The 12578-nt window shown below is 41.8% G+C and overlaps 1 protein-coding gene across 2 annotated transcripts in view; it reads left to right on the forward strand.

Annotated features, from left to right (window-relative positions):
* ITGA4 (integrin subunit alpha 4) overlaps nucleotides 1-12578 on the forward strand; it is a 159144-nt gene that overhangs the window by 60602 nt on the left and 85964 nt on the right. For both annotated transcript variants that reach the window (XM_069733230.1, XM_069733231.1), the window contains exons 8-9: nucleotides 7450-7512; nucleotides 10621-10758. In XM_069733230.1, the coding sequence (XP_069589331.1) occupies nucleotides 7450-7512; nucleotides 10621-10758 (201 nt within the window). The remainder of the gene's footprint in view (nucleotides 1-7449; nucleotides 7513-10620; nucleotides 10759-12578) is intronic.

The following is a 12578-nucleotide window of genomic DNA, read 5'->3' on the forward strand; positions in this document are numbered from 1 at the left end:
TTGCGTCTTCTGCGTTGCCAATACACTTCAATTGAGGTTTTGAAGTTTTGACAACGCAAATATAACACAAGTGCGATGCAAGCGTTTTTTAAAAATTTTGGACGCAGAAAAAATGCAACATGTTGCGTTTGCAACGCACTGCCAGGTGCGTCGAAAGGACGCATGCGTCGCAAAATGCACCAAAACGCATGAAAACGAATGCACATGCGTCCCCAATGTTAAAGATAGGGAAGCATGACGCGTGCGTTGTTTTGCGGCAACACCGCTGCGTCCAAAGCCGCAAATGTGAACGTAGCCTAAAACCGATAGAGAACAAGCAGTTTACAGCCATAATTTTTCAGAACGGGGCACTAGTTTTTCAAATGAATCTGATCAAGTTGGAAAAATGTGGATGGTGTTGTTATTTACACAGTAAAATATCGATATTTGCAGATGATACAAAACTATGTAAAGCAGTTAATACAAGAGAAGATAGTATTCTGCTACAGATGGATCTGGATAAGTTGGAAACTTGGGCTGAAAGGTGGCAGATGAGGTTTAACAATGATAAATGTAAGGTTATACACATGGGAAGAAGGAATCAATATCACCATTACACACTGAATGGGAAACCACTGGGTAAATCTGACAGGGAGAAGGACTTGGGGATCCTAGTTAATGATAAACTTACCTGGAGCAGCCAGTGCCAGGCAGCAGCTGCCAAGGCAAACAGGATCATGGGGTGCATTAAAAGAGGTCTGGATACACATGATGAGAGCATTATACTGCCTCTGTACAAATCCCTACTTAGACCGCACATGGAGTACTGTGTCCAGTTTTGGGCACCGGTGCTCAGGAAGGATATAATGGAACTAGAGAGAGTACAATGGAGGGCAACAAAATGAATAAAGGGGATGGGAGAACTACAATACCCAGATAGATTAGCGAAATTAGGATTATTTAGTCTAGAAAAAAGACGACTGAGGGGCGATCTAATAACCATGTATAAGTATATAAGGGGACAATACAAATATCTCGCTGAGGATCTGTTTATACCAAGGAAGGTGACGGGCACAAGGGGGCATTCTTTGCGTCTGGAGGAGAGAAGGTTTTTCCACCAACATAGAAGAGGATTCTTTACTGTTAGGGCAGTGAGAATCTGGAATTGCTTGCCTGAGGAGGTGGTGATGGCGAACTCAGTCGAGGGGTTCAAGAGAGGCCTGGATGTCTTCCTGGAGCAGAACAATATTGTATCATACAATTAGGTTCTGTAGAAGGACGTAGATCTGGGGATTTATTATGATGGAATATAGGCTGAACTGGATGGACAAATGTCTTTTTTCGGCCTTACTAACTATGTTACTATGTTACTATGTTATTTCTTCCACGTTATCTGTACACTTTTTTGTTTACCTAAAACCTCCAGCTATACAAGCATCTAAAATTATAATAATATCTAACTGCAACATGTACTTTACCCAAATAGTGGTTGTTGGTAAAAAATAGGACGAAGTTAGGACTTTATGTCAATATAATGTAATCATTGTTTCCTGGTTATAAAAAGTGCCAGCCTTGATCTTTTACTTTTGTAAATCTCTACCATCTGTATTTCATGATCTGAGTATGTGAATGAAGCATCCAGGAACTACTGAACTCGTCTGGTTTGGTTGTGGCTGAAAGAAATGTTACCCACAACATTAGGGCATCAGGTCAAACCACTATACCCTGTACTTTCAGGAACTTGCATACACAGATCAAGGTGAAACAGTCAGAATTGGTAAATTCTAGACATTTGTGCCCGAAATATACAGTGAAAACATTATATAGTAATGTTTTGAACTTACTATAATTGTAACTCAATGCACTACTGAATTATTGGATGTCCTTTTCCTTTTTTGGGGATTTTGTTATTTTTATTAAATGCATGTATTTTGATCTAACATTAGGCTACATTTAAAATTTTGCATCATTTGTCTTCTGCAAACTTTGTATTGCACTGACTATTATTTGCTGCGAAATTCATATAAATAAATATGCCAAACAGCACAGAAAATGGAGAAAACCAGACAATGAAAGAACGACACCCGACGCGCGTTTCACACCTAGCCTCGTCAAGTGGTATACGTCTATATAGATATATATATGGTTTTCAGTATTCTTTATCGGTTGTACACATGAATCTTGTTGAGTATTCACTGTCAGGCTGTCCAGCCTTAAAATATCCTGTGTCTTACTGTTCCTACTTTTAAAATATTTTTTGACCATGTTCAATAAATATTAATTTTTATCAAATTTATTGATGCCCTGTACTCGGTCTTTGTAGCTTGGCTGCCAAATTAGTTAACTGAGATTCCATCAGTGAGATTATTCCAATGGGATTGTTTGTAACTTTCTTATGTCTTTTTCTAAGCTATTAACAGATGATTTCTGACCACTTGAATTTTCAGCTTTCCATTGATGTGGTTTTGTGGTCATTAATCAGCACTTACTAGCTCAGTAAGAGACAGATATAAAAGCTACAAAATCTCCTGTCAGAATGAACTTGTTGATTATTTTTTAGTTAATTTATTCTGTGAGTCAGCAATGAGTAGGGAAATAATAATTTTATAATAATTAATAATAATTTTTAATTTATATAGCGCCATCATATTCCACCGCACTTTACAATTAAGTGGGGACATGTCAAGACAATAAATTCAGTACAAGTTAAGACAATTTAAACAGTGACATTAGGGGTGAGGTCCCTGCTCGCAAGCTTACAATCTAGAAGGAAATGGGGGGACACAATAGGTGAAAAGTGCTTGTTATTTCAGGTCTAGCAATTATAATAAATAGGGATTTTCATATAAAGCTGCATGATCCGGTCATCAGCCCTTGTGTTTAAGTGCAATAGTCAAGTATCAAGTGCAGTTATTGTGTGCATGGAGGGTGTGGAGACAGAAGAATAGTAGGGTGCAGATTCACATGCAGATAATATTTGGAAGGAGGGAACAGGACAAAGTTAGTTTACTGAGTAGTTGATGTGGTAGGCTTGTTTGAAGAGATGGGTTTTTAAAGCGCGCTTGAATAGGTCGGGGCTAGGTATCAGTCTGATCGTCTGGGGAAGTGCATTCCAGAGAACTGGCACAGCATGAGAGAAGTCTTGGAGACGGAGGTGCGAGGTTCAGATTACGGGGGATGTTAGTCTTAGGTCATTTGTAGAACGGAGGGCACGTGTAGGGCGATAGACGGAGATGAGAGAGGAGATATAAGGCGGTGCAGAACTGTGGAGAGCTTTGTGGGTGAGAGAGATGAGTTTATACTGGACCCTGTAGCGAATGGGTAGCCAGTGACTGGCACAAGATGGAGGCATCGGTGAAGTGGCTGGACAGAAATATGACCCTGGCTGCTGCATTTAAGATGGATTGGAGAGGAGAACGTTTGGTAAGAGGGAGACTGATCAGAAGAGAGTTGCAGTAGTCCAGACGAGAATTATTATTATTATTATTATACATTTTTATAGCGCCATTTATTCCATGGCGCTTTACATGTGAATACGAGGCAAATATAGACAAATACATTAAACATGAGCAGATAACAAGGCACACGGGTACATAAGGAGGGAGGACCCTGCCCGCGAGGGCTCACAGTCTGCAGGGGATGGGTGATGAAACACTAGGAGAGGGTAGGGCAGGTTGCACGGCGGTTCAGTAACTTCAGGATCACTGCAGGCTGTAGGCTTGTCGGAAGAGATGAGTCTTCAGGTTTTTTTTGAAGGTTTCTATGGTAGGCGAGAGTCTGATATGTTGGGGTAGAGAGTTCCAGAGTATGGGGCAAGCACGGGAGAAGTCTTGGATGCGGTTGTGGGAAGAAGAGATGAGAGGGGAGTAGAGAAGGAGGTCTTGAGAGGATCGGAGGTTGCATGTAGGTAGGTACCGGGAGACCATGTCACAGATGTATGGAGGAGAAAGGTTGTGGATGGCTTTGTATGTCATTGTGAGGGTTTTGAACTGGAGTCTCTGGGTGATAGGAAGCCAGTGAAGGGCTTGACATAGGGGAGAGGCTGGGGAATAGCGGGGATACAGGTAGATTAGTCGGGCAGCAGAGTGTAGGATGGATTGGAGCGGTGCCAGAGTGCTAGGGGAGTCCAGAGAGTAGGAGGTTGCAGTAGTCGAGGCGGGAGATGATAAGGGCATGCACTAGCGTTTTTGCGGTGTTGCGGTCAAGGAAAGCACGGATCCGGGAAATATTTTTGAGTTTGAGACGGCAGGAGGAGGCAAGGGCTTGGATATGTGGCTTGAAAGAGAGGGCAGAGTCGAGGATCACCCCGAGGCACCGGGCGTGTGGGACTGGGGAAAGAGAGCAGCCATTGACATTGATGGATAGGTCTGGTGGAGGGGTAGAGTGAGATGGGGGAAAGATGATGAATTCTGTTTTGTCCATGTTCAGTTGTAGAAAGCGAGCAGAAAAGAAGGCTGAAATAGCAGACAGACAGTGCGGGATTTTGGTAAGTAAGGAGGTCAGGTCCGGATAGGTAGATCTGCGTGTCATCAGCGTAGAGATGGTACTGCATACCATGGGACTCTATGAGCTGTCCCGAGCCAAAAGTGTAGATGGAGAAGAGTAGGGGTCCTAGAACACAGCCTTGAGGAACACCGACTGACAAGGGGCGAAGTGAGGAGGTGGTGTGGGGGAGGGAGACACTGAATGTTCGGTCTGTCAGATATGACGAGATCCAGGAAAGGGCCAAGTCTGTGATGCCAAGAGATGAGAGAATTTGTAGCAAAAGGGAGTGGTCCACAGTGTCAAAGGCAGAAGACAGGTCCAGGAGAAGGAGGACAGAGTAGTGTCGCTTGCTCCTGGCAGTTAGTAGGTCATTGGTGACTTTAGTTAGGGCAGTTTCAGTTGAGTGATGGGAACGGAAGCCTGATTGTAACCGATCAAAGAGGGAGCAGGAGGAGAGGATGAATAAGAGCGACAATAAGAGTCTTAGCAGTTTCAAAGGTGAGAAAAGGTTGGATTCTGGAGATGTTTTTAAGATGCAGGTGACAGGAACGAGTGACTGATCGGATATAGGGAGTAAAGGAAAGTTGGGTGTCAAATATGACCCCAATACAGCGGGCATTCTGCTTGGGAGTTATGGTTGAACCCTCCAGGGTAATTTCGATGTTGGGTAAAGTGAGGTTAGTAGAAAGGAGAAACCCAAGAAGTTCCGTTTTGGAGAGATTAAGTTTCAGATAGAGGGAGGACATGATGTTTGAGACAGCAGACAGACAATCCTTGGTATTTTGAATTAGGGTAGGGGTGATGCCAGGGGAAGAAGTGTATAATTGGGTGTCGTCAGCATAGAGATGGTACTGGAACCCAAATCTGCTGATTGTTTGTCCAATAGGAGCAGTGTATAGAGAGAAAAGGAGGGTGCTTAGAACTGAGCCCTGTGGAACCCCGATAGTAAGGGGACGAGGAGAGGAAGAGGAGCTGGCAAAAGATACAGTGAAGGAGCGGTCAGAGGTAGGAGGAGAACCAGAAGAGGGCTGTGTCTTTGAGGCCTATGGAGCGGAGCATAGTGAGGAGGAGCTGGTGATCCACAGTGTCAAATGCGGCAGAGAGATCCAGGAGAATCAGCAGGGAGCAATGACCTTTGGATTTAGCTGTTATTAGATCATTAGAGACTTTAGTGAGGGCAGTTTCAGTGGAGTGTACAGAGCGGAAACCAGATTGTAAGGGGTCGAGAAGAGAATTATCCGAGAGATAGCGGATTAGACGGGAGTAGACCAGGCATTCCAGGAGTTTAGAGATGAAGGAAAGGTTAGAGACAGGTCTGTAGTTAGCAGTGCAGTTTTGGTCCAGGGATGGCTTTTTAAGTAAAGGGGTAATGATGGCATGTTTAAATGAGGAGGGAAAGATACCTGAAGAAAGAGAGAGGTAAAATATTTTAGTCAGGTGAGTGGTGACCACTGGTGAGAGAGACTGCAGGAGATGTGAAGGAATGGGGTAACTGTTGCAGGTTGTAGGCCAAGCAGAAGTGAGGAGCTTGGAAACTTCTTCCTCTGAAACAGGCTCAAAGATGTCTAGTGAGCTTGAGGTGTGGCAAGGAAGGGGATCCAGGCACTGAGGAGATTGGGCTGAGATATCCTGATGGATGTGGTTGATTTTTTCTAGGAAATAAGTGGCCAGACCCTCACCACTGAGATTGGTGATGGGGGCCTGTACTTTAGGTTTCAGGAGGGAATTTAAGGTTTCAAAAAGTCATTTTGGGTTGTTGGATAGTGAGGTGATGAGGGTGGTGAAGTAGGATTGTTTGGCCAGATATAGGGCAGAGTTATAGGTTTTGAGCATGAACTTATAGTGGACGAAGTCTTCTGCTAAGAGAGATTTTCCACTGCCGCTCTGCACACCTTGAGCAACGCTGAAGAAAGCATGTTTGCATAGTGTGCCAGGGCTGCCGTTGTCTGTGTCGGGTCCTTCTGCCTGTAGAAGGTGCTGCTTCATCTAGGGCATTCTTCAGTTTATTAATTATTAGTAGGGAAATAAAGTCTTATAAGCCAAATGATCCTACATTTTATTCGAAACCTAATTGTTATTATTATTATTTTCGCCCAAATTACTTGCATTTAAGTGAATAAATTTTTTTTTCCCCAAAGGCATCCATATCTTTTAAGTTCTTTTACAGTATAACATACAGTATAGACTATATACAATATGTTATCCATGTTAGAAACACATTGTAAGATGATATTATCACTATGTACATCTTTAGACTTTATTCAAATAAGAGTATTATAAAGCCATACAGGCTTGGACTGGCCCATAGGAGAACAGTGGAATCCTCCGGTGGGCCACCAAGGAAAAATTAAGTCACTTACTCCCAATATGTGCAGTAGTTGGCCCAATACATTTGATTCACTATGTACCATCAAAATCAGCATCTCATTATTCATTCAACAAACTACCAAGGTTATTATTATACAGATTCATAGGTACATTTGTGAATGAAGGTAAAGTAATATTTGCATGTAGCTTAACAGTGGGCCATCAGTAAGAGTCAATCTTACTGGTAGACTCTTGCTGCCCCAATCCGACACTGAATTCATATTAAGATCAATGAAGTAATTCACATTTCCATGTGTATCCTGCATAGGCAGCATCCTCTGATCTCCATATTGGTACTTCATACCTTACATTGATGTCAAAGGATGAGAATGGATAATTTTTTATATTTCTCGTTTTGTCAGGCTTGCATATTAAGAAAAACTTTAAAATTCTATTTTATGGCTTAGAAGGCATTTTGTGATCAGTCTGTCATTCTTTATCATGATATATCTGTGTCTTATAAAGTGGAAATTGCATAGTTTTTTTGGCATGGCAGTTTACAGTATATCTGATCAACAGAAAGATCCTATGACAAAAGTGAAGTAACAACTTTTAAAGACTGTACCCGTCATACAGACCTCTGTAGTATGCTCAGTAGTTTTTCTTTGTCTTTCTCAGGTCTACATCTTTGGCTTTGAGGGAAATCAGTTGATTATATTATATGAAGCGGAGGGCAAAAAGGTTCGTTTTCCATCTCTTTTCATTAAATCAATACTATGTTAATGTCCATATAAAGGAAGCTTTTAGTGAGAGAATGGGTGATAAATGCATGATCTGTAGAGCTACCACCACTGGGACCTTCACCAATCAGTCACGTGTCCTTTGTCTCTGTTATTGCTCCATTCATTGTCTATAGGACTGATTGAAATAGTAAAAAACAGTGTTTTTTCTGTGACTCCTAATCTTAAGATTAGATGTCCTGCGTTTCCACAGAGGCCTAGTATTTTCTCATTCCAACTCCAATAATTGTCTATGGAAATATTGAAGTTCTATTTCTTCAAGTGTACTGCTGCACATATGAGATCGCTACATTGTTCAAATGAGGAAACACTGGACCCCTGTTCTCGTGATGAATACTGGGACTAGTAATGATCAGATCATAAATTTATCACCTATCCTGTTGATAGGTGATATATAGAGATGAGTTGGCCACTTCGTACGACCCTGGTCCAGGTCAGTGTTCTCTGGCTGTGGACAGGAGCTTCACGAATTTCCTTACCCTCCAAGATCCCAAGCTCAGCCCATGATTAGCGAGACACCACCTGTCTGCCGCACGCCGCACAGATGATGTCACGGCAGGCCATCAAATCAAACGTCGGAAACTGAAAGCTCAAGGAATTTGACCAGCTCTTGTCGACAGCCAGAGATCATTGACGTGGACCAGGGTTGTGTGAAGTGATCTGCTCAGCTCTAGAGATACAGGTTGATTCTGAGTTAGTGCCTTTAAGTTTAGAAAGATGATTAATTGAAAAATGTCCTTCTGGGGCGCTAAAATATATCCTCTTACTTTGGACTTACGTACTTTGGTTATACATAATGGATCATGATGAAAAACGAATAAGTTTGTAAATAGTCAAAATGATTGATTCCATCTTGTTTTACAATCCTCTCACCACATATCCAACCACTATTACCACAACAATCACAGTCTGAAAATGTAGATAGGAAGCAAAGTCCCATGGGGAATATGAGGAATTTATTTTTAGATAGTGGGAACCAGAGGTAATGCCTGAGGGTAAGAGACATGTTCTTCCTTTTAACCAAGAACTATGTGAGTTTTCTCTGTTAATGTCCCGGAAGCTGGTCTTGACTCTATATTCCTGTGTACTTGTTCCTTCTGAAAAGGGTTTTCCCACAAACTTATTTGAGGACATAATGGCCTATAAACTAATTGGCGCAACCAATAAACTCCACTTCTGCCAAGTGAGATGTTCCTGTTGTTTCTTCATTCCACTTGAACAGCAAAATTACAGATAAAAGTTCAACTAAACTGGAACTACATAGATCCATGCATTTTGTTTTTAACTTACAACACATTAAAATACTTTTCCTGCTACATGGTATTCCAAAATCAAATCTAATTGTATAGCAAACTAGACCAATAAGTGAAGCACAAAATCTGCTTATTTCCAGTACTAGGATTGAGACAGGAAATATTTTGATCAAATCAATCTTTTACGGTGTACTAATAGATGATCAATCATAAGGAGGGGTTTATTAAGCTGGTATACTATTATGGTGTAGACATGTCCCTTTTTTTTGGGTGGAGGTATGCATAAAAAAAAAGAAACAGATAGATCCAATTTTTATCCTAGTCGGGGATCAAAGTAACTAATTTAAGTCTATTAAAACAGTAAAAAACTTGGATGGTACAATGGTATCATCCGCCCTAGTGCTGTCTGGTTTCCACTAAGGGAACCGTTACACTATACGATTTACCAACGATCACGACCAGCGATACGACCTGGCCGTGATCGTTGGTAAGTCATTGTGTGGTCGCTGGAGAGCTGTCACACAGACAGCTCTCCAGCGACCAACGATGCCGAGGTCCCCGGGTAACCAGGGTAAACATCGGGTTACTAAGCGCAGGGCCGCGCTTAGTAACCCGATGTTTACCCTGGTTACCAGCGTAAAAAAAAACAAACACTACATACTTACATTCCGGTGTCTGTCCCTTGCCGTCTGCTTCCCGCACTGACTGACTGCCGGCCGTAAAGTGAAAGCAGAGCACAGCGCGCCGGCACTTTACGGCCGGCAGTCAGTCAGTGCGGGAAGCAGACGGCAAGGGACCTGACGGACACCGGAATGTAAGTATGTACTGTTTGTTTGTTTTTACATTTACGATGGTAACCAGGATAAACATCGGGTTACTAAGCGTGGCCCTGCGCTTAGTAACCCGATGTTTACCCTGGTTACAAGCTAACGCATCGCTGGATCGGTGTCACACACACCGATCCAGCGATGACAGCGGGAGATCCAGCAACGAAAGAATGTTCCAAACGATCTGCTACGATTCTCAGCAGGGTCCCTGATCGCTGCTGCGTGTCAGACACAGCGATATCGTATGGATATCGCTGGAACGTCACGAATCGTACCGTCGTAGCGATCAAAATGGCACTGTGTGACGGTACCCTTACAGTTTGATAAGAAAAGCTTGAGAAACCTTCATCTCTTTTCTTTTTACACTAAAAAAAATGACTTATTGATGGTAAATACTGATTTAAATCTGATTACAAAAAGTAGCAAAAAAATAGAGCTAGCTGCTATCCCTGCTCCCCGGATTACTTCTAAAGGTGAAGACGCCAGGGCCACGTAGTAGGGTACAGAACTAGAAAACTATTGCTTTACTTTTCTGCAGACCTAATACAGAACAAGAGTTATGGAAGTCAATTTCCCTTTAAACTACATAACCAGTGAATAGTTTTACAGTTAATTTTATAACATTTCAGCAGTTTTAACCGACACATTTTTAGGATTCCGCAGGCATTAAGGACCTCATTCATGACTAAGCTGTAGAAATATAAGATTGTTACGCTGCCAAACCTCTGGTGCCATATGGTAAGCGATATACAGTGTATCATTGTCAGCGATGTTCACCTCTATAATTTATATGGATAGCTTAAATTACAGACATGGTTGCTAATGCTTGCTAGCTACTAGAGTGGATAAAAGAAAAAAATGCAAATTAGAAGTTTTGCAAATGAAATGATATGCAGAACTACATACAGTATGTATGTGTATATTTATCTCATCCTGAATGACACTTATACTATAGATTTCTTTCCCCAGCTTGGCTCATACTTTGGGGCTTCTGTGTGCGCCGTGGATTTAAATGGTGATGGACTGTCAGACTTGCTGATCGGAGCACCAATGGAGAGCACGGTGCGAGAGGAAGGGAGAGTCTATGTCTACATGAACAATGGAGGAGTGAGTTGTTGATTTTGTTTTTTTACATATTGCTTATACTGCATGTATTCATAAGATAGGATTCTTTTGGTAGTTCATTATTAATGTTTAGAGTATACCGTGCAGGTCAGAAGACCAGATGAGATCCCAGAATATGATTTTTATTGATTTCCAGTTATACATTTTCCTAAAGGGTATCATTACTTTGGAGGTGCTGGTTGCTTGTTACATATATTCATATATTCATCCATGAATAGCCAAAAGTTTTAAGACTGAACAAATTATGGCTTACATATAGTTTTCTGCAGAATTGTTTTTTGATTTGTTATTAAGACATTTCTATGGCTACTGAAGTACAATTATCAACATTTCATAACTTTAAACTTTTATTGACAAACACAAAAACTCAGAATTTACAGTGTTGACCCTTGTTTTTCAAGACTTCTGTAATTTGCCCTGGCAAGCAAAATTTCAACTTCAGGAGTAAATCCTGGACGGACGAAGATGGAGCACCAGGTCACAATGCTAAAGTGATTACTAAGTGGCTTTGTGAACAAATATTTACATTTTTGGGTCCATGGCCAGGAAACACCCCAGATGTCAACTGCATTGAAAATCTGTGGTCAGTCCTCAAAAGTGAGTGGGCTAAAACACAACAATTGTGATAAATTCCAAGCACTGTTTAGACAAGAATGGGCAGTCATCAGTCAGGCCCAGAGGTTGATATCTAGCATGGCAAGACGAATAATCGAAGTCTTGAATATTAAGGGTGAATTGCAGAAGTTTCGAAAAATAAGTCAGGAAATTTCTTACTAAAATCACTGAAGCAGCAAACTTTGCAAAAGCAAAAATTGGTCTGAGCCTCGAAACTTTTGGCAGTGACTCAAGATGTGTCCTATACACGTGGATGCAGGCTCAGAGCATAAAGTTGTAAAATTATATGTGATAAAACTATATATTAGCATTGGTCTAACTAACTAACTTGTAAATTTTAAAACTATTGGGGTAGCCACAACAGAGAGAAGCCAGAAGACTGCACCGTCTGATTTCTCCTACTCTTGCACTGACTAGAAGGACTTCACCTTCATATTAAACGGTGCAGGTTTCTTCTAGCAGTGCAGGGGTTAATCTACTCAGTTGAGTGCTCCTGGAAGCTTACCTGCATTAAGGCTCTCAGCTGTTCACTGTTGGCCACTATCCTCTCCTATATAAACTGGACTATGGCAGTCAGGAAATGCCAGAGATAGCTTCATTGCTGCCCGGTTCTTAAGTTGATGATGTGTTGTTTGAGAAGGTGTTTGGTGGATTTATCTAAGACTGTTGCTAGGTTTTGGTTGTGTGCAAATCCTCTCCTTCTCCTACTTTGGTTTTTCACATCCTTCGCTCCCTGGGGTCTCCCTTTGTTGTTTGTGTGTGCTTTTTTGTATGATTGGTATTTTTCTTTATCCCTGTTTGTATTAACTTGTTGGTCTGGTTGGTGTATAGCCATACACTACTACTCCCCTCTTCCCTGGGTGGGGGAAGGGAACAGTATGAGGGCAGATTCAGGAGCTCAGCAAGGTACGTGACCCCGGCTCCTTCACCATTAGAAGTAATCCGGGGAACAGGGAAGGAGACCCTGGCCCCGGGATCACTGACAACAGAGTCTTGGGGGACCAAAGCTAATACACAAATGCCTTCTTTTTAGAATTAATACAGTGCGCATCACTGGTTTATAGACCAAAATCCTAAAATAGAAAGTGTATATACGTCTGCTGTCCTAGTGTCTATGACATAGGGATAATTGCCCAAAGGCAAAGTGCACTATGAACTAATGGGCGTAACCAATAAACCAGACTTCC

Source organism: Ranitomeya imitator, chromosome 7 (genome assembly GCF_032444005.1).
Source record: "Ranitomeya imitator isolate aRanImi1 chromosome 7, aRanImi1.pri, whole genome shotgun sequence".
NCBI classification, from domain to species: domain Eukaryota; kingdom Metazoa; phylum Chordata; class Amphibia; order Anura; family Dendrobatidae; genus Ranitomeya; species Ranitomeya imitator.